Raw genomic sequence first — 23,004 nt, 5'->3', positions numbered from 1 at the left:
ATATTATCTAATCCTTGAAAATTTGGCATCGACCTACGAAAAAGAGGAGAAAAGTTTGAGCAGCCAAACAAGCCCTACAAGAAACGATTTAAATGTGTCGTTGATTATGGAATTGTAGGGATTACTTTTCTCATTTTGTCCTTCATTAGATTAGCTTTTGAAAACTTAAAAAACCATTTCTAAAATCATCAGCAACTTTTTGGATCAACTTTATAGTGAAAAAAACAGTTATTTTATTTATTTATTTTAATTTTTATAAAGAAGCTTTATTTTGACTTCTATAAGTTCTTTCATATTTAATAATTTTTTTATAATATCAATATTAACCTTTAAAAGTTACGACTTTCATATCAAATTCAACTTCTAGGTAAAATTGTAAACAAAAAATTATCACCAATAAGACCTAAGTAAAATCAAAAATAAAAAAAGATCCCAAACAAGACCTAAGAAATTATGACTCGAAAAAGAGAGCCTTAACAAAACCAATTTAAACAAGAATGACTATTAATATTTTACGATCATCGAATTGGCTTGTTATAAGCTAAAAACTTTTTGGATCAACTTTATAGTAAAAAAAACCAATTATTTTTTTATTTTATAAAGAAGCTTTATTTTGACTTCTATAAGAAGTTTTTTCATATTTAATAAAAATTTTATAATATCGATATTAACCTTTAAAAATTACAACTTTCATATCAACTTCAACTTCCAGGTAAAACCGAAAACAAAAAATTATCACCAACGAGACACCTGAGTAAACCGAAAATAAAAAATTATCCCAAACAAGACCTAAGATATCATTATGACATTTAAGAAACCAATTTAAACAAGAATGACTATTAATATCTTACGAGCTCATTGAATTAGCTTTTGTTAGAAGCTCAAAACTTATTTCAAACATGAATAAAAGCTTTTGATATAAATATACATGATCTCAGCAAAAGAACTTCGAACTTGAAAAAGAGCTTAAATCTCTCTTTTTTTTTTTTTTTTTTTTTTTGCTTTAGCTAGAAGCCAAAGTCAAAGTCATACTTTCAAAGAAATAATAATGGTTTGATGGAAGCTGATTAAAATATGAAACATCTTTCTACATAAGCTAAAAGAAGAGCTTCTACACCAAGTAACATCATCCCAACTTCTATTTGAAGTTCATTTCAAAGTCACAAGCTCTTCCAATAGAATTAGTCGAAACAGATTTTTAACTTCCCATAAATCACTTCAAATAAGATCTTAATATAAAGGTCAAGATAATACATTTTTCTTGTAAAACCCTTATTCTAACTCATATCAACAACTATTAAACTTTTCATATGAAATTATGACTTTGGCTTTGATTTTGTGTTCTAGCTAAAACTAAAAACCAATCAAGGCCTAAATCAAAATGGATTGATTCCTAAAACATAATCACAAGGAAATCAGTAAACTAGGGAACTTGATTCAATGCAAAATCAGGGGGAAAAACCCTACCTTTAATTCAACAATGCACTAGTGAATCCCCCATTCCAAACAGATTGGTGAAGAAAATGTTCAAATCTCAGACACCAAAAATAGGATTAATGTTGATATAAGCTTATCAATCAGCAGTTATGGTACAAAAATTCAGAAACTTAGAACAATTAGGTGAAAAACTACTAGTATCATTTAGGTATTCTTCTAAGCAGTTTGTACTTGCCAAAAACATTCCTACGCTCCCAGAGATATGGGATGAAAAAAGACCGATAAGTTGCAGGTGAAAGCTCCCTGTCCAGATAAGGCAACACCGCAACAGCCTAAAGCACATAAAATTTTAGTAGCCAAGGTTATATTAGATCCCAGAAAATTTGAGGGAAAATACAAAAGAAAGAAAATAAAGAAGAAAAGTAGAAAAAAAGAAAAATAGAAAATAAATTTGAAGTTAATGAATTATTTTTATATGCTACCTCAAACTCATTTCATTTATTTAAATTTTTTTATATAAAGATTAAATATTTGTGAAAATATGTAAACTTCTAACTAATTTTAATTATATTTCATTGTCTTTCGTATTTTTCATAATGAAACCAATCATTCGAAAGTCATTTTCCTTAGCATTTCCTTTTTTTTCTTTTCTTAATATTTTGTTGGAACCAAATATTGTGTAAGAGTTTAAGCTTTAAAAAAAGTTAGTAGTATCTTAACAATGTATCAGGATTCTAGTTATTATTTATTCTCGCATCAATTTATCTGTAATCTGTAATTGCTAATTTCTCCCCCTACAGGTGATGAAACGTGTGTGGTATAAATTAAGGTAAAATAGTTTTACCTCCCAAGTTGATAAGTCACTTCCACGGGAAGGGTAGGGTCGTTGAAGCTCAAGCTCTACGAGGAAAGTACAAGCTTCAAGATTGCGAAGCTGTGAATTTCATTTGAGAATATTTTTTGTGAGCCACTTAATTTAAATGAGAAGGCAAAGAAGAAAAATACGATATAGACTGAGAAATATGAACTCGTTTAGAGGAGGGGTTGATTACATATTGCTCATCTGATGCCTTGTTCTTGTTGTTAAAATAAGATGGTGCTGCTGAAGTTCCGCCCAAGGTGGAATTGAATGGCAATGGAAGGAGACCTCGGAACCCATCATCAATCCATCGAACTTCACCCACATAATCAGGAATGAAAAATGACGATGGGAACCGGTGCCATTCGCTCCCAACACAAACTACAGAACCTGCATTATACAGAATAGAGGAAATAAACAGTCAGATAAACGTGTTGTTTCCCTGATACAACTAAATGCATATCTTCTTCTATATTTATTTATTCTAATGAAGTAGATAAACTTTGGATTTGCATAGAGTACTGTAAAATATTTCTTGTAAAGCCATCCACAACTCATGAATTATCTGTCACTAGAACAAATTTGGAGCTTGGGGGTGAATTCTGGAATACTTGTGATCCAACAAGAATTTGGGCAACAATTTTGGGACATGTGCATAGATTTAGTCCAGTAAGAAAAAAATTCATGCCATAAAATAAAAAGAGCATATGTTGTGACTTTTGGGTAGTGAACTATTAGAAAATTTCAATAGACTTCATAAAAGTTTTAGAATTACTCACTGAACTGCAAGTCAAGTCATATGTGCATAGGTTCTGTTTGCTCCAACGCAGAATCCAACCATAAAAATTGTGTTAATGTTGTTAGATAGGCTGTTCACTAGGTTAGTGTACAGCATTATGGGCAAGCTATACAGCCGAAGAAAGTGCATAACATGAAATGAATAATGATGAAATTCCAGCTTATGAATAGTAGTAAGGTGGCTCTAGAAAAGTAAGAAAAAATTCCATTTTTCACACATTTTTAGGATATGCAAACTGTTATCTAGAGTATCTAAGTTCTTGTGCGCCGACTCTTAAGCAGACCCATGAAGTAAGTTCTCCACCATGCTGTTAGATAGGGTGTCACCAAACACCAAAAAGATTCATAATAAAAAAATACTGCCTATCATTTGAGACCTTCCACAAATCTTCAGAAAAGTTTGTCACACTTTTCAGCACCATCTGATAGTTCATGCCAAATATGGTAAAAAAGTAGTGATTCTCACCACTTCCTACATCTTCATGGTGCTCAAAATGCTTGTAAATCTCCAAAGGAGCAGAATAACCATTGAGCATTGAAAATGTACGCGCATGAGAGGCACATAAGATAAGGCCAAGAACCACTGGTCTTAGGCATTTGGCTATCTGCACAGGCAAGCAAAGAATGTTTGACAATGAGCCAGAATATTTATTGAAATGGCTTAGAGCAAATTATAGGAATATGGGATAAGCTCACCATAACCATCAAATAGTTAGCATTGGGATAGTATGGGTCTCGAAAAAGATCTGGAAAGCTCTCAATGACAGCTGAAGCAGCAACACAGACAAGTGGATATATTGGATAGAGGAACCTGCAAGGGTAATGGGAATATATTATCAGTCATTTTGCTCACTGGCAGTCAATAATAAAGTGCCCTATACTTGGGATTAAAGGATCTTCTGATCATCGTCAGCACCTAAAAGGCCTCACCAAGAGAAAGTAAACAAATTGAACAACAGGATTTTAGACCAAGAAAGTAGTGAGTAGATCACGATCACATGAAAAGTTTTTTATCTAACCCCATGCTATGCATATGCAGTCTGAAATGCATAAAGAACCCAGGTTCAATGTACAAACCCAACCAAATACAAGCAAGCTAACATGCTTAAGAATAATGAATAGCATTAGACTAGCCAGAGTCTAGACCAAATGCGATCCTAAAATACAAGGCATATGTCTAGGATTGACTGAGCCTGAAAATATAGGCAGGCATGATTTTTTTAGCAGGCCCAAAACCTATAAATTCAGATCCAGACTGTTCAGTGAAGCTCAATAGTGCTCTGAGTCTTACAACTTCTTTATATGATATGGTTTATATTAATCGAAAACACAATCTCCAAAGATTTTGCTAAGTAGCATGAATTTCATTAAATCGTTTTCTACAACTACAAGTAAGCAATTTTGTTGAAAGATGCCAAAAGAGGGAAGTAACCCAAGCACACTTTGTATGATTCACTCAAAGGGAAAAAGAAAAAAAGAAAGATTATCCTTCATTCACATCTTAAGCATTCCACACAAAAATCATCAAGGTTGAGCAACGGATGCTGCCTCTAGGAACGGATGGAAAGCCACAATAGCTCAAATTGGTGGATGAAGAATTCATTGTCAAACCATAGCCATATGATTCACACGAGTTTCATTCCGTCACTGACGAACGATTCTTGCCTTTTTCTTAGAGTGGATTGAGGAAGAAGTGGAACTCCAACTTTTATTGTATTAGTTTTTCAGGTACTGTAAATTGTGTGTAGAGCAGGATCCATGCAGTTAAAATTAAGAGGAAATTGAACAAAGCACTGGCCCATAGACATCAACAGCTTTTCATACTAAATGAATAACACGCACTGGTACAAGTACAACCATAGAATAATTTCAGTGGAAAGTCTCGTTAATTTTTTGAAATTTCAGTAGCATATTCAGAAATGTGCTAGCCTCCAGCAATATGAACACCTTTTTTTTTTTTTTTTCCTTTTCATAGGTAAATGAAGGATATATTTTAATACCTTAGACTGAACGAATATGTCATACTTTAGAAGTTCAAAACAACTAGCTGGAAACTAGCCATATTCATAATCATTCTTTAAAAGGAAAATATGGCAGGAATTCATTTTTTTAAAGAAGTGACATTAATAAGTCTGCAGAATAGTTAAGAAAATGACAGAAATAGTTATACCTTTCTTCTTTGTGTGGTTGTAAAGACATAAATCCCAGCCAAATATAAAGAGGTGAAATGACAACTAGCAGGTCTGGAACATATTTCTTCCTCACAATGGGCAAAATTCCCAGAAACAGTAAGGCAAGCACAAAGCAGAAGTTGAAATTGTTAAATCCATTCCTCAGATAATATAGTGGCCCTTCAATCCCATACAAATGGCTCTCGCCACCACCTAAGACATTATATATCAAGAGATTCAAAACAGATGACGTCCATCTTCCATAGTAGTGGTAGTCAACAAGAAGTGAGAGTGCCTGGAAGAAATCCAAAACATTCAAAATTAAATAAACATTAAGAAATTAAAATAAGATGAAAACTCTTGATAACTCCTTTAATTCTGATTGCCAAGAAACAGGTATGCTATCATAGATTGTTCCTTAATAACCAAAGCTGTACCAGAGTTAACTTACAAGGAGGGCGAGAGAAGTGATAGCCCCTGAAAGAAATGTTTGTTTGAATTTTCTTGCTAAAGCATAGAAAGTGACTGGCAGAAAAACCAAGATTGAGAATGGCCAGCCAAGTATAACCCCAACTACAGCAACAGAAACTGCCATTGCCGGTTTCTCAAGAAGAAATAGACCTGAGGAGAGACTGACTGCATACATAGAAAACGAGCTAGGCAAAAAACCTGCAAACAAACTTAAAACACTGGATATCAGAGAAATACAAGAAGTTCCAGAACTATTTCTCAATGAATGATGCAAGAAATAAAATTACATCTAATTAACATTGGGCTCAAGGTCAAGATGTATGAGTGAAAAAAGAGAATACAGACACATAAGGAGAGAAACACTAGGATAGTATTCTGGGAAACAAAGGAGAAAAATGAGGGAGAGGCACGCTCACTTGTGCTAGCAAAAAAGCAACCACTGGTTAAGCATAGCATTGCAAGTGTGTAAGCGGCAAGACGGCGTCCATACTTCCTAGAAAGGGCTACCACCAGAACAGTGTCTGTGATGACAGAGATGAGACCAAGAAAGAGCCTTACAGCATAAAATACTCTCACCTGTTATGACAAGAAAGAGCCTTACAGAGATGACACCAACAATACATTATATCCAATTGAAGACATGAAAATTTTCCAATCAAAAGCAATTGTGACAATAATATTTCAAAGTACAGATAGATCTTACCTTTTCCCCACCATACAACCAGGAAGCTGGTTTACCCACTAATTCATGAAAAAGGAGATATAAATATGACCGAAGGGCAAACTGGGAGCTGCAAGAGAAGTACAACAAAAATCAGTGCCCAATGAAAAATAGGTTTAGTCAAGGAAAATTTTCATCATAATTCAAACTTGAGCACCTATCTGTCATAAATTGCAGTATACTAGGATAAATTAACAACCAGGAAAAAAAAAAAGAAAAAAAAAAAAGGAGTGTGGCGGGTGTGGTTTGGTCACATATGGGTGCCCCACAGGATCATACAGTTTACATTACTGTTATGCACACTGCTGCTTCTACAGTTCTACTGTAATTCATGTCATTGCTACACAACACACGCATAAAATACATGTCTAAGTCTCAACCCATCAGTGACTTGGATTGCAAATTTGAACTCTAATATAATTGAAAACTTTCTAAATACAGAAATGTAAAAGGTGTAACATATGCCTGATGGAAAAGACCAAGTGGTAGTGTCCTATGGCAACAAACCAGAGATCCTGAGTTCAAGTCTCTAGAGTATTTTAAGTGGTGTAGGGTAGAGGGGCAGGCTATATCAGCTTGGGATTTTCTTTGCCACCAGTTGGGATAAATGCCTCACTGTCAGGTGAATTCCCTGAAAAAAAAAAAGTGCCTAATAAAAAGAATTTATGGTGCAGACAGCACACAGGAATAAGAATGGAAACGGAATGGGATAAATGCCCCATTGTCAGGTGAATTCCCTGAAAGAAGGTGACAATCACATTTGAAACGCTCGAATAAAGATTGGTAATGAGAAATCAATTTCATTCCCATTCATTAATGTGTTCAGATTCCTTTTTAAAAATAGGAATGAAAATAAAAAATTAATTAGTATGAAAACCAAATCTCACTCTCACTAGGATTTTGATTCCTCTCCTCTACATGGTATTGTTGTGATTCACCTCCATTTCCATCCTATTTCCATGTCGAAGAGAAGATTCAAAATCCTTGCAAGTCTGGGATTTGGTTTCCATAAGAATGAACCTTGAATTCCTACTCCCATTCTAAAAATAAAATAAAATCCAAAAAAGTAATACCTCATTGGCATTCTTCATTCCATCTTTCCAAACATGTCCTTAACATAATCGGACAAAAATTGTTGTTGAATTCAACCATACTTGTAAAACTTCTTTGAATCATTAATGAACAGTTCTGAGGTGTAATGCTTTCATTTCCCATCAATCCTACTAATTTCCTTCTATATGTATAACGACAACAGGAAAATCTCAAAGCTGCAATTCATATTCAAACAAATCCATCGTTTCCACTAGCACAAGCAAACTACAAAATTACAAAATGTGGAAAAAGAAATCTGAAATTGAAATTTTTTTTTTTTTTTTTTACCTATATTCCCAAGTTTGGAAACCAGATTTGTAGAGGAGGAAGTGGAGAGGCTCCCAATAGTTGAAAACCTCATCGCAGTCGTGGATGATATTCGATGTGGCGCTCATGTACCTCAACACAGCTAGGGCAATCAACGGCGTCAGCCATCTCAGCCCCTTCTCTCCCTCTTCTCCGCCGTCCGGTCGCCCCGGCTTGTCGACCTTCGTGTACGCCGCCGATGACGACGATGCCGACTCATCCGACGGCTGAGATCGTCTCTGCCGAGCTGCTTGAGCCATTTCGCTCCTCTCTCTTCTCTTCTCTCTGCCTTTTTTGCTTCACTGTGTTTGAACACTTCCGCCGTTGTTTGGCTTCCTTTTTCTTTTTCTTTTTCCTTTTCTTTTATTTTTATTTATATTTTTTTATTCTGGTTTTTGGTTGGGTGGATGCCTTTCTTCGTTCTAAAGCAAGTAAATGGCTGCAATGGGCCAGTCGGGCCCAACCGGTCCCAATTACGATCCAACATCCGCAGTATTTAGGCCCAATAATGAGTTCCCGATGGGTGGGCCCGAATCTAATCAGGCGAACCAACAACGGGAGGAGAATTCTTGATGGCTATGTTTTGTTCCATAGGTTTTATTTTGATTATTAGAAAATTAGAGGGAAAATGATAGAAAAAAAATTTTTAAATAGAAAAAACAAAAAAAGAAAAAGAAAATATATTTAATGTTAATAAATTATTTTTATTTAATTATTAAAATTAATTTTATTTTTTTCCTCCTATATAAAGATTAAATAGTTAAAATATATATAAAATTTAACTAATATTAATTATATTTGATTTTTTTTTTTTTTTGATTTTCACTATAAAACAAACATGAGAGAATCATTTCTTAAGAGCCCGTTTGGTAGTGATTCTAGTGGAAGTGTTTTTATTTGAAGTGTTTTCTGCTATAGTGTTTATGTGAAAAACACTTTTATGATAATCAGAAAAAATGATTCTAAAGTGTTTTTGATAATATATTGTATAAATATAAAAACACTTTTAATATTAATAAATTACCAAAAAGGACATACAATTTTAATTAAAAAAAATAGTATGATAAACAAAAAAAAACTTTTTATTAATGAAAAAACATCTAAATCACTAAAAAAAATAACATTGAATAAAAGATAATTTTAAAATTAAAACAATATATGATTACCTATTAATTTCTAAAAAAAAAAAAGACTTTTCTAATTAAAAATAATAATTTTTTTATCACTATACTAAAATTTTAAAAAATATTTACAAAAAACATCTAAATCAATAATAAAAAAAAAGAACATTGAATAAAAGATAATTTTAAAAGTAAAATAATATATGACCACCTATTAATTTCTATAAAATAAAAAAAAAAGATTTTTCTAATTGATTTATCACTGAGGGGCATTTTTGGAATATTTCAAAATAATTGAAGTGTTTTTTAAAAAAAACACCTGTCAAGTGATTCTCTAAAAATCACTTCAAGTGTTTTTTCAGATTTTCAAAAGTGTTTTTTAAAATTTGCCAAACACTTTATTTTTATCCCAAAAACACTTAAAAGTGTTTTTAAGGGTAGAAACACTTTTAAAAATCACTACCAAACGGGCTCAAATTTTGTTTTCTAATTTTCAGATAAATATAATTATAATACGAAAATAAAATAGAAAGAAAATATTAAAAAAAAGAAAAAAAATTATAATTTTTATCTGTAGATTAATTAATTAATTATTGATAATTTATTTGTTTACATGATATTTAATTTTTATAAAATAAAAAATTTTCTTGTCACCCAATAAAAAGGTTATAAATACATTTTTTTCACCTTATGGCAATTTTTCAAACAGAAAATATCGCTTCATTTTATTCTTCTTAACATTATAATCAAGTGGTAAACACTTTTAAAAAACTTTTTTAGTCTAAAAATATTTTTAAATTTTTTTAAAATGATTTATAGTATTAAAAAATCATTTTTAACGTTTTTCCTCTAATAAACACTTATTAATGATATTTCTTAAAACACTTTTCGATAATCGTTCAAAAGTCAAAACACTTCAAGTAAAAACATGCATCCATTTACAAATAAATAAATAATATATTATTTATTATTATTATTATTTGAATTAAATTAATTTAAATACTTATACATTTTTTTTTCTTTTTTCACTTGAAAAAAGGAAGCGAACTTGCATGGGATGGGGTTCCCTGAATCCAACAACAACCAGGTTTCCATATTTCAAGAATCTCAGCACAATCCCCCTTGCTTTCTATATATAAAAAGCATTCTATATTCAGTCTCTCTTCTCTATAAAAGAAAAGTAACCCAACGTTAAGGATAAATTCAACAGCAATGGAGATCATAAACCCTCAATCTCAATCTCAAAAACCCAAGAAGAATCCAAGAAACCCAGCAAAAAGGAGGAAGATACATGAAGATTTTGATCATCGCGTAGAAGTATGCAGCAAAGAAGATGGGTTTCTGGGTTCTTACTATGAGGCCAAGGTTCTCGGGAAAGTTGGCAGAAACAAGCTCATGGTGGAGTACAAAACCTTACTGTCAGATGAAGATGGGCAGCAGCCACTCAAGGAGATTGTTGAAGCTGCAGAAGTGAGGCCTGTCCCTCCAGTGATCCTGGTTACTGGGTTCGAAGTGCTGGATACGGTGGATGCTTTCGACAACGATGGATGGTGGGTGGGGAGGATCAGCGGGAGCTATGAAGATGGGAAGTACTTTGTGTATTTTGAGAGTTCAGGGGATGAGCTTGCTTACCCTATTCACAGGCTTAGGGTTCATCAAGAATGGGAGGATGGGCAGTGGCTTGTAGTTCGGTAGTTGTTGTGTCTAATTTTTTTTTTTTTTTTCCTTTCCCACTTTTTCTTTTCTTTTCCTTCCATTTTTCCTTAAATTTTTTGGAAATTAAACATAGCCAAAACCAAAACTCTTTGGAAAAAACCTTAGCCATTGTAATAGAGGAGAGAAAAAAAGGGTTGTTGATGAAGAAAAAGAATTGCATGACATCCTGAGATGATTGTGTGAAAAATTTTGTAAGCAATATGAATGGTGGTTTCTTTTGGGTCAGGGTTATCAACCATATTGCTCCATCTAATTTCCCTCATATTTTCCCTCAACTTTAGATTTTTCGAACCAAACATATTATGAGGAATTCTGTTTCTCACAACTGTGCATCAATTTAAGGTGTCTGCAGATTTTTTTTTTCTTCTTGGCTACAGGGGATTCTCACGAGACTGATATCTTAACCTCCCCTGCCCTATTGCTTTGATTCTGTCATTGGATTTGAAACAGAGCTCAAAGCTTGAAAACCCATAAACAAAGTGTTCCACAGAATGCTTCTTCATACAAGAAACAGTTTTCCAATACATATATGCCATTGATCCAAAAGGAAAGAAAAGCAAAAGAGTTCAAGAAGGCATAATCAACCAGTTCTTCCATTAACATTCAACACAGCTGCTGCTGCTAAAACTATTTAAGCACAAAGCAATCTGAAAAAACTGCCGCAAAAACTAAACATTCAAGTCACAAGGATCACCCAAAGCTTGTGCTTCTCTGCTTATATAATGTATACTGTCATTGGGCAAAACCTATATTATAGAAAGAAGAAACAAGGTACAATAGAAACCAGAGTTTAACCGGTGTTCTGCATGCCTGCTGCAATACCCTTCATTGTCAAGATGAGGGTGTCCTCCAAACCAGGGCCGTAGTCGCTCGTTGGGTTCAGATTCACAAGTTCTTGAGCTGCTGATTCCATTATGTCCTTGCAGATGTGTGGCCTCACCTTAACATCGTAGCTGGGGTCACGAATCCGTTTCAGCGTACATGCTTGGCAGACATTTAGGGTTGTGATGTAGGAGTCACGCAGGCGGAGTCTTTGCTTCAAGTAGGGATCCCCTTCAAGAAGGTCCTTGTGTCCAGCAATCTACCAATACAGAGGAAAAAAAAACAAGTTGGAAGTTACTCAATCTATCATTTTGAAACTCTCATGAGTTGGAAACAATTCAGGTTCTGAAATTCTTCAGGGGATATGTACAGAAGCTTGGAAAGCAGTAAAAATGGAGAATTCAGCAGGAATTTATACAAAAGACTTCAGGGAGAAAAGGAGTGAACAATATGTAGGGAAAGCAGGGGATTTTAAGAAAAAGAAACATGTCTTTCAAGGATTTTTTGTGTAAAAATTTGGGAGTTCTATGAATAGTAATACTCATTAACAGTTCACACTATTGGAATATGGACGATAACTCCTGCTTATCAATCTTATTAATCCATCTAATTGCCCAATGATGGGTTGGTATTGGAGTAGTTCTTGTGAAGCTTTATTCTCCTACAAGTACAAATGATGTGTTCATGTAAAAACAACAGGTAACTTAACCCGAACTTACCTGGAGGAGAAGGCTCTTAGTTTGTTCATAGTTGGACCTCAACCGCTCTCCAAATGACCACAGGTCTTTTGACACAAGGAGCTTGTCATACAGAGCTGCAATCCCAGGGTCTCCCTTGGCAAACACCATTTCAACCAAATCAATGGTGACCCTAAAGAAAGGCCATTCGTTGTACATCTCCTGCAGCAAATGTAGATTCCTGATATCCTTCTCAATGGCATATTTAAAAGCTCCTCCAAAGCCAAGCCACACTGGGAGATGGAACCTTGTCTGTGTCCAGGCAAAGATCCATGGGATTGCACGGAGCGATTCAATTCCCCCACTTGGCTTACGCTTTGATGGACGGCTACCAATGTTCATTCTACCATACTCCAGCTCTGGTGTAGCCTACAATCATAGCACAAGACGATCATTAAAATGGTAACAGCCTTTACTTGGTTTAAATAGAGTCAAAGATATTGCAGGATACTTACAAGGCGGAAATACTCAACAAATCGAGGTTCTTGGAAAACAATTGAACGATAATTCTCCGTAGCAACAACAGCCATTTCGTCCATAAGAGCACGCCATTCTGGTTTTGGCGAGATTGGGGGATGCATTCCATGTTCGAGTGTTGCAGCTGTGAAACGCTGGAGTGTTCTAAAACACAAGTGCTCCTCTCCAAAGGACTGCTCAATAACTTCTCCTTGGACAGTTACTCGGAGTGAACCATGAATTGTATCTGGTGGTTGAGACAATATAGCAAGATGGGTTGGACCACCTCCTCTTCCAACTGTGCCACCTCGACCATGGAACATGGTTAGCTTGATACCATATTGCTTAGCAACTTTAATAAGCTCCTCTTGAGCCTTGTATAATGCCCATGCCGCTGAGAGCCTTCCAGCGTCTTTCCCAGAATCTGAGTACCCAATCATGACTTCTTGTTTCCCATTAATCCGATTTTTGTACCAATCTATTGAGAACAGACGAGCAACAGCAGCTGGAGCAGCCTCTAGATCAGCAAGTTTCTCAAACAGTGGAACAACTCTTAATGGTTGCTTCACATGGCATTCACGTTGAAGGAGCTCGACTGCAAGCACATCAGATGGGGCAGTGGCCATGGAGATGATGTATGCTCCAAAGTTGTCTGCTGGGAGTTCTGCTATGACGTGAAATGTGTCCAGAACGTCAGCAATTTCTTCAGTTTTTGGAAGATCAGGGCCAAACAGTGGCCGCTTCCCACTTAGTTCAGACAAAAGCCATTCCTGACGGCGTTCTTCAGACCATTCTCGGTAGGAACCAATTTCCAAGTGCCTAGTAATGGCATCAATTACATCAGTGTGTCGGTCAGATTCTTGCCTAATATCAAGACGCACAAGTGAAAGTCCAAATGTGGACACTTGTCTCAGAAAATCGAGAAGGCTTCCATCAGCAATTGGTCGGTCACCACAAGCACAGAGTGATCTGTAACAGAGTTCAAGAGGTTCCAAGAACTACAAAAAAATATAATTCCCAATCAGTACCTAATCCAGCTAAACAGACAAGAACTATGCAAAAAGGAAAAAAAATGGTAGATTAATAAAATGCAATCTGCTAGCAGGCTCCAAATATGTGGTGTCATGCTCGGTTAGGTTGAGTATTAAGTTGAAAAAAATAAAATGAAAAATATTGTTGACACTGTAACAAATATGTGGATTTCTACATTTTGATTCTAGAACTTTCTAAAGTAAAAGAAATGAAGATACCTGCTCAAGATTGGTGTAAGTTGCCTCCCCTGGAATGTCAGAGATCCCATGGGCTAGTAAATGACGAGAACGTTCACGTGTTTGATACAGTTTGTCCCTCACTTCGCCAAGGATAACACGATAAGGTTCACTTGGAGGAATTTGTTTCCAAAACTCTGCATGAAGAAAAATTCAATGATTGAAGCTAAAATTCCCACCCTATGAATAAAATATTAACCAACCAAATTTATGATTCAAAACATTCCTCAATAATTTGGAAATGGAATTAGAAAAGAATCACAGAATGACCATTTGATTCATATGTTGGTACTCTTTTAGCCTCAAGAAATTTGGGTGCAATTAAGTTACTTAGGGTATGCTTGAATGCATTTTTTCAGCACACCAAGTATCTTTGGTCTTTATGCCTCTTCCTGAATATTACTGTTGTCATTGTTGCTGTCTATTATCATTATATATATATTTTTTTTTAATTAGGTCCTGGTTATACCGGGGGCCTCTCTAAGAAAAATACCCAATGTTTTCACAACTTTTAACAATTTCTAAATAGGAAGCAAAAAGAAAAAAAAAAAAGGAAAAAAAAAGGTGTTCCATACATTTTATCAACCATAAGCTGCTTTGGAATTTGGAATTTGGATAAAGCAATTAAAAATATTTTCTATAAGAGCACAGCAAGAGCCCAACAGAGTTTGCTTATATCTAATACTGTTACACCAGAAAATGCCCTAAAATAAGTTTTAAATCAGCATTGAAACCTATGTCAAACAAATATTCTAATGTCATCTTAGCTTTTCAAATTCCAATTTTCTGTGAATGGAACTGTGGTTTGATATTAGATACAACTGAGGAGAAGGAACCTCTGCCATAATTCAACAAATTACCTATATAGTGTTTTGCATCTTTCTTTGAAGATCTGAGGAGTTCATCTGCACGAACACGAAGTTCGTCATTGCATCGCCACATAGACAACTGCCAATGAAAATAACAAAGCAAAATTAGCATAATAGTGACTGCAACAAGTATGATAATGAATGTAGCAAGCAACCTCCTGCTAAGTAAGTGATGCTCCATGAAAGGAGAAAAATGAAGAATCTAATTAAGAATAAAGTATAGCTAATATATACCTCAAACATAAGATCCTCTATCTGGGAATAGTATAAGTTAGCAGCCATCATTCTAGCCAATAAGCAAACATCCCTTGTGACCTCAGGAGTCACCCTTGGGTTACCTGCATTTCATGTCAAAAGCATGTTAATCCAGGGGAGAGAGAGTCCTGCTTTCTATAACTGGTAGTCAACTAATGAGTCTGACTCAACTTTGATAAATTAAAATCTTTGAAAAAAAACACCAATACAAATACAAGTGAGCTAATTTGAGAGCACAATGTTTTGCTAATTTCCTCCATTCCTAAATTAACAAGCAATGCTTATAATTCAAGAAAATAAGTTGAATATATATTTGTTTGTGAAGAAGACTCATACCATCACGATCACCACCCATCCAAGAAGAGAACTGAATTAGAGGTGCATTGTAAGGAACACGTTCATTTATGCCTATGTTTTTCAAAGCTGTGTCAACACGGCGCAAGAATTTAGGGACACCCTTCCAGATTGTTTCATGGAAATAACTCATTCCTGCCCTCATCTCATCTTGTGGAGTAGGAGGGGTCCTCCGGATCTCATCTGTGCGAAATGCTGCTTGAATCTGCAGGAAAAATAACAGAAAATGGTAATTCAGAAAAACGGTCGTATTTCGGGCAAGCCTCCAAACAACAATCTTCATTTGTAACTCAAATAGAGCAATTTATGCTTTTTCACTAGAATAAAGGTTAGGATATGTAACTTTCAGAAACTAAGGTGAAAAAATGAAATCCCACTAGGCAACATTTATATACCGACATTGCTGTAGATGTATGACATATTGGGTTTAGCAAGTATATTAAAAAAGTGTCTTTCCTTTCCAACTTATGAAATTTAATCACAGAATTCATTTTCAGGACGGCAGACTAAAAGCCTCCTCATGAAACATACGAATTGCTAGTAAGACTTTGATAATGTTCCTTACATGCAGCTATATGCATGAATATATGACATTTGCTACATATTCTCTAAGCTTCAGACTGTCACTTTTTTAATTCCTAACATAAGCAGACACTTTTTTAATTCGTAGATGATAGAACCACTTTTTAGAGAAGGCTTAAAAGTTTTGGAAACGAAAAATCTGCTTTATAGGTGAGTACAAAACCAGGGTTAAATGAAAGGAAAATTTTATGACTCTTTGTGCCTTATTTAGGATGTGCGGGTGTCACTTTTTGGTGCCTCTCTTTTCAATACATGGTTACTGCTTACCTATCAGAAAAAAAAAAAAAAAAAAAAAAAAAAAAAAGAACAGGATGTGTGGATGTCTGATCATATATTCCTGATCATGATCTATTGGTCTCCATTCGCACCCTCGGTTTGAAAGGGACAAAAAAACCATTTTTGGACACAGCACATATGTCAAGCACTACAGGGATTCAGTGGTGACTTTCTATGTTGAAATGTAACAAATCATAAAATTAGGGCATATATGTGTGGCAGTTTCAAGAGAAATGATCTGCATGACTGCAGGCTCATGTAACAGAGAACTGAACCAAGAACATGTCTATGTTGAGCCATGTCATACAAATATTTACCTCTCTCTGTAGAGCCTCATCAAGTTCCTGCTTATCATCAGGAGTAATGTCTTTGGCATATAACTGGGCTAAACAGTTCCGGATCCTGAGTAGAAGAAATAAGAGAGGTGAAAAAAAGGAGAGAAAAAATTATAGTGCAAGAACAAAAGGGCAGGAATTTGATTACAAACCTGCCATGCTTCTGAAGTAACGATCTACGGACTGATTGGGTGGGGTGGGCAGTAAGGACCAGATCCACGGTCTGATTCTTGAGAGCATCAAAAACTTCTTCAGGGGACTTCTTCAGCTGCACCACTAGTTTCTTGAGAGTTTCTTCAATGTCTGATTCAGTTGTTGCATTGTTCTCATCAGCAAAATCACCCTTCTTCAACTTGTTCCGTCTACGGTATGCAATCTGAACCTCCTCGGCCAAGTTGGCCAAGTTAAGCATGTGAGAAAAAGATTTTGCAATGACAATGGAGTCCCCTGCATCCAAACTCGTCAACACATTTCCAAGTTCCTCCAACTTCTTGGGGTCGTGTTTTCCTTCGTACTCAGCAGAAAGCTCATAACACTCTTGAACCTAAACAAATTAATCATGAAGAAACCATAGGTTTATTGCTCAATTTCCGGAAGGTCCTACTGAATCTGTCAATGTGGGAGGGGCCACCTTCCCTTCACTGTTAAACAACTGAATTCATGATTTATACACATATGGATATTTCCAATCAGAAATACAAGGAGATCTATGCAACAGTACACTTTCTTCTCTTTAATTTGAAGTTCAAATCACTCAAAACAACACTAGCAATGAAAACAATTACCCTCTTGCCCAAAAACAAATCACATCTAAAAATCAGTAAGATTCCATTCTAAATATCAAAAACTGAACCATGTTCTTATAATTTTTCTGATTTTGACAAAATTGTGATCAGGGAATACTCTAATACGAAGCAAGACACCAGCTCCATCACCCAAAACCACGAAGATATTGAAATAGAAAATCAAATTGAATTGGGTATTTTCATAATAAATTCCATTTTGAAATGGAATTGGGTTCTTGAATCAATTATCACCATCAAAAGATCAGACCAACATAAAAACTTTACACATGAAATTCTTCAGAAACTGATCAACTAAGATTCAAAATCAAAAGCATACCGTTTCCTTGAGGTCTTCTCCATGCAAATCCTGCAGAATATCCAGAAACCGATCCAGTAAAAGAGCGTCATACTCCACCAATTTGTCATCTTCAGACACTTTTGCAGGCACCAGAAGCCTCAACTGAGCATCGATCGAAGCCATTTTCTCAATATTCCGATTCGCCATTCTAACAATCAAGCCAAAATCACACAAGAAAACCCCAAAATTCAGACACAAAGCAACAATCAGAAACTGGAATTTATCACAGCACCCAAAAAAATCCACTCAAGACCCACTAAACTTAAGCCTCAAAACAGACAAATTCACACTTAAAACCAACCCACAGATGGAGAAAAAAAAAAAAAAACAGTCCACATGAATCAAAACTGCATGAAAACAGAGCATGGGGTGTGCATTGATGATTTTCTTTGAAAGCCAGATGAAAAAAGGAGTGGAGCTTCATATGATAAGAGTACCTGAACTACTAAAAAAATGAAGAACAGCGAGAGAAATGAGGAGAGGTGTGCTATCAATAGGGCGTCTAGAGGATGCTATTTATAGACAAAAGAGAGAGGTAGAGAAGGAAAATTTGAGGGACACCTAGCGAAAATAAAGCTTTTTTGTCTTTTTATATCTTTTCCCATTTTTTCACCAATTGTCAAATCCTTCAACCGTGTCATCCCTCTTTCCAGAGTCAATTTCCCAACTCCCTCGGTTTCTTCTCCCCCTCTGCTTCCTCCTCAGATGCCTCGACCCTCACTCCCCATATGGGTTTTACATTTTCCCAAAAAAAAAAAAAATTCTTTTTTTAAAACAACTACTATTTTTTATTAAATTTATGAGGGAAAAATTAAAGAAATTAACTTTATAATAATAATAATAAAAAAATTAAATTATTAGATAATTTATTAATTAATGAGTCTATTTCATGATGATTTGGCAATGTTTTGGATGCAAAGAAGGATTGAGATGTATGTTTCTCCATTTAAAAATTTATTCAATTTATTTGTAATATTAATTTTTTTATATATATTTATGTATTTTTTTTTAACAAAAGAAGACAAACTTTTCTTCTTTTTATACATATTTTTTTAACATAATTTGTTTGTTTGTCTATGTTGGTTCCATGGAGAAAAATATCGCGAAATATCGCCGATATATCTTGTATCGGACGGCGGCGACACGGCATATGGAGGAGAAAAATCGGAGGAGGAAATTTCGCCAAAAATCGCCAATTAATCGGCAATAAATCGGCGATATATCGCCTAATCTCGATAAATCGGCGATTTTGTCATAAAATCGCGCCGCGGGAAATCGGCGATATTTCGGCGATAAATCGTCGATTTTTTGCCGATTTTTCGCTCCTCTCTCCAGCGCGATCTGACGGCTTAGATTTCCCCCGCGTTAATAATGTGATCCAACGGCCAGATTTGAATTTCAACGGTAAATTGGTGTTCCAACGGCTATTTTGGCCCAAATTTCTTCTATAAATTGCCATTTTTCCATCAATTTCATCCATTATTGCTTTCATTCTTCATTTGCTCTCTCATTACTCCAATTTGAAGGTATGTTTATTTTAAATTGTAATTAATTTTGTTTGCAATTATAATTAATATGGATGATTTAATGTTATTTTTATATTCAATAGTAATTAATTTGTATATTTTTATTGAATTGACTTAGGTTAATTTGATTATTTAATTATAAATTGATATGTTTATTTTAGATGATTATTTGTGATTTAGTTTCACATTTAATTAATTTAATTAACATGCTAAATTATTTAATTAATTTAATTAACATGAACTAGTATATTTTGAATATGAAATATTTTATTTTTATGATTATTGGGATTTTTTTTCATATGCAATTATGATTAATTTTTAATTTAGTAAATTTATCATAGAATTAGATCTAGATTTAAAAAATTAACTTAGCTAAATTATTTAATTAGTTTAATTAACATGAACTACTATATATGGAATATTAAATATGTTCAATTTTTATGATTATGATGATTTAGTTTTATATCCAATTATGATTAATTTTTAATTTAGTAAATTTTTCATAAAATTAGATTTAGATTCAAAAAATTAACTTAGCTAAATTATTTAATCAGTTTAATTAACATGAACTAGTATATTTTGAATATGAAATATGTTCATTTTTATGATTATTGAGATTTTTTTTCATATGCAATTATGATTAGTTTTTAATTTAGTAAATTTATCATAGAATTAGATCTAGATTCAAAAAATTAACTTAGCTAAATTATTTAATTAGTTTAATTAACATGAACTACTATATATGGAATATTAAATATGTTCAATTTTTATGATTATCATGATTTAGTTTCATATCCAATTATGATTAATTTTTAATTTAGTAAATTTATCATAGAATTAGATCTTGATTTAAAAAATTAACTTAGCTAAATTATTTAATTAGTTTAATTAACATGAACTACTATATATGGAATATTAAATATGTTCAATTTTTATGATTATCATGATTTAGGTCAACCATGGTGCCCGGTGAGTCTTTGTAGGAAAAAATTGATTATCATTCTTGTAAATTCACCACATAAGTATTTATATGATTATCAAATTGGTTGCAGCTGAATGGTGGTTTATGTATGGGAATCAAACACCTACATTGAGAAAGTTAGCCATCAAAGTTCTCTCACAAACTGCGTCATCTACTGCCTGTGAGAGAAATTGGAGCACGTTTGCTCTCATCCACACAAAGCAACGAAATCGTTTGGCTTACTCTCGATTGGAGCAATTAGTTTTTTGTTACTATAATATGAGGCTAAAGTTACGCGATATGGAGGCAGAAAATGATCGAGTTGCTGAAAAAGATTATCTTGATCTTCTTGACATTTCAGCCGAGGTGGGTGAAGAAGAAGATAATCAGTTGTTCCAATGGGTGAGACCTATACACTTGGATGACGAAGTTGGAAATCCAGATCCACGAATTGCTGCTCAAGCTCGAGAATTTGGAATTAATGTTGAACGTGTGTTGTCTGAAGAAGTTCACTCTAAAAGTTTTAGCAAAGATACTGATGATTCCCACCAAGAGATTGACTCCACAAGTGCTGGCCATAGTAGTAGACCTAGTGTTGTAGGTACTTCTGCTTCTGGTTACGATGGTTCAAGAGGTGGAACTGATGATGGAGGTGCTAATACGGGAGGAGATATTAATGAACGTCAACATAGTCAATATCCAGTCAGCCAATTCACCTGTGAAAATACTTTCACACACTGCACACAGGATGAAGACCATGGCTCTAGAAGAGCTGGTCCAGGTATAGGAGCTATTGGGAAGCCATATAGAGGAAGAGAACGAATGATGGAACCATATAATGAGGAGTTACTTTCAGGGAGTTTTGAATCTATGAGTATAGGAACTCAATTTAGTGACTCCTCGAATGAGGCTAATGTCTACCCTCCTCATGTGATGAGTTATGGTCAACCTTCAAGTTCAACAGATGAAGAGTATGGTATGTCGCGTTATTCACCTTCTAGACAAATGTCTTACCAAGTTCCATATCAGATGGAAGGAGGATTGGGCATTAACACATGGGTGAACTTTGAGTATTCTATCCATGTAGAGGCAGTGGGCAGGACTCAAGAGATATATGTATGGCATGTTAGAATTTTTAACCAATATTATCGAGGCTCATTGAGTTGGTACCAATATTGTCTCCAACAGCAAGACGGCGTTCTTTCATCTATCAATCCCATTGAACCACATCGATCCTCATTTTGGTATTAAAGGGACATTGTAATGTAATGTGTACGAATTATTGCTATTTAATGAAATGAAGTATTTTATGTGACTTTATAATGAAAACAATTACAAAATTAACATTTCTTATAGATCGACATGATATAATTACATTTAATATCGCAAATTATATCATATGTATATCAATTTTTTCTACAAAACAACTTTAAAATGTCTATTATACTTTTAATTATATTATTATGAAGTTTTCTTTACATTTCCATGAGTTTTTAACAATTTTAAGCCTACCGATTTTTTTTTTCCAAAATATCCGCCGATATATCTTCGATATATCCGATATATCCGTAAAATCGAAGTACCGATATATCCGTGATTACCGATATTTTCTTCCATGGTTGGTTCTGTTGATCATGAACATGAATAATTAATTACAATAATTTTAAAATAAGAAAAAAATATATTATATTTCATATGTATTGATCCAACTAGGGTTTTAAAATAAAAATTAAATATTCTAAAGTATTAATGAAATTTAAGCAAATTAAATTTACTTGTACCTCAAACAACCAACATAATAGTATTTTATATAGCCCATGGTAACATGGGTTACCACGGGCTAATCACATTCAAGTCACTAATTAAAAAAATGATCTAATTTGGAATTAACTAATTAATTGATTGATTGATTAGCTTAATTTATAAAATAATAGTATATGGTACCATGATGCTTCAAAATATGGAAACACATGCATGCCATAGTGGCAACCCACTTGTCTAATTTATATTTGTAATATCATTACAATTTACTTGAAATTATGATTTTGATTTTAATTTTATCATTTATTCGAAGTTAATAATAAAAAAATATATATATTTCAAATTAGACTTTAAATATGCACATGAGTAAGAGTGTGTTTGGTAGTGATTTTATAAAACGTTTTTAATTTTTTTAATACTTGAAATGTATAAATTTTTAAGTGTTAAAAATGTTAAAAGCGTTTTCTAAAATCATTTTCAAACAGCTTTTAAAGTTGTTATTTTATAATTGCAATTTTGGTTCCACTTAAAATTCATTGATAAAGTTAGGAGAAAGGAATACTAAGGTGATATTTGATAACTGTTTTTTAAAAACAGTTTTTGAAAATTCGATCTGTTTTGATACTTAAAATGTTTTTAATTTATTTTTAATAATTTTGAATATGTTTTAAGAATAGTTTTTACATCTAACGTTTTATTTTTAAATATTTTACATATTTGTATAATTATTTTATATAAAAAAACTCTTAAAAAATAACAAAAAAAACTAAAATTTCTCATTTGAAAATAATATATTTTTTTATTAAAAATAGAAAATAGAAAACAATTTATAATTTTCTTATATTTTTATTCTGAAAAATGGAAAACTATTTGAAAGTTTATTAAATTAAAAATTACTATTTATTTTCTTATATTTATCCTTTTATTTTACAATTTCTCGAAAGAGTCAAAACCCTTAACCACACCA

General features: G+C 33.6%; 3 protein-coding genes across 3 annotated transcripts; 1 reads left to right on the top strand and 2 right to left on the bottom strand.

Moving 5' to 3' along the window:
* Positions 1–1,524: 1,524 nt before the first annotated feature.
* On the bottom strand, positions 1,525–8,240 carry LOC100245221 (dol-P-Man:Man(6)GlcNAc(2)-PP-Dol alpha-1,2-mannosyltransferase). Its single transcript, XM_002285402.5, has 10 exons — positions 7,838–8,240; positions 6,440–6,527; positions 6,153–6,312; positions 5,717–5,934; positions 5,265–5,560; positions 3,791–3,905; positions 3,561–3,699; positions 2,490–2,686; positions 2,282–2,371; positions 1,525–1,769 (listed from the first exon to the last, which is right to left on the bottom strand). The coding sequence occupies exons 1-10, from the start codon at positions 8,113–8,115 to the stop codon at positions 1,638–1,640; spliced, it is 1,713 nt and encodes a 570-aa protein (XP_002285438.1). The 5' UTR covers positions 8,116–8,240; the 3' UTR covers positions 1,525–1,637.
* Positions 8,241–10,188: 1,948 nt separating this feature from the next.
* On the top strand, positions 10,189–10,671 carry LOC100257263 (protein AGENET DOMAIN (AGD)-CONTAINING P1). The gene has a single exon (XM_002283092.4). The coding sequence runs from the start codon at positions 10,189–10,191 to the stop codon at positions 10,669–10,671; it is 483 nt and encodes a 160-aa protein (XP_002283128.1).
* Positions 10,672–11,257: 586 nt separating this feature from the next.
* LOC100267525 (phosphoenolpyruvate carboxylase, housekeeping isozyme) lies at positions 11,258–18,362 on the bottom strand. The gene is made up of 11 exons (XM_002285405.4): positions 18,227–18,362; positions 17,769–17,937; positions 16,799–17,190; positions 16,629–16,713; positions 15,436–15,658; positions 15,079–15,182; positions 14,836–14,923; positions 13,958–14,112; positions 12,707–13,705; positions 12,234–12,620; positions 11,258–11,773 (listed from the first exon to the last, which is right to left on the bottom strand). Exons 2-11 carry the CDS (start codon positions 17,934–17,936, stop codon positions 11,483–11,485), a joined length of 2,892 nt encoding a protein of 963 aa, XP_002285441.1. The 5' UTR covers position 17,937; positions 18,227–18,362; the 3' UTR covers positions 11,258–11,482.
* Between the last annotated feature and the right edge of the window lie 4,642 nt (positions 18,363–23,004).

This window comes from Vitis vinifera, chromosome 19 (assembly GCF_030704535.1).
Source record: "Vitis vinifera cultivar Pinot Noir 40024 chromosome 19, ASM3070453v1".
NCBI classification, from domain to species: Eukaryota; Viridiplantae; Streptophyta; class Magnoliopsida; order Vitales; family Vitaceae; genus Vitis; species Vitis vinifera.
The sequence above is the reverse complement of the archived record's forward strand: the minus strand, read 5'-3'. Positions and strand labels throughout refer to the sequence as shown.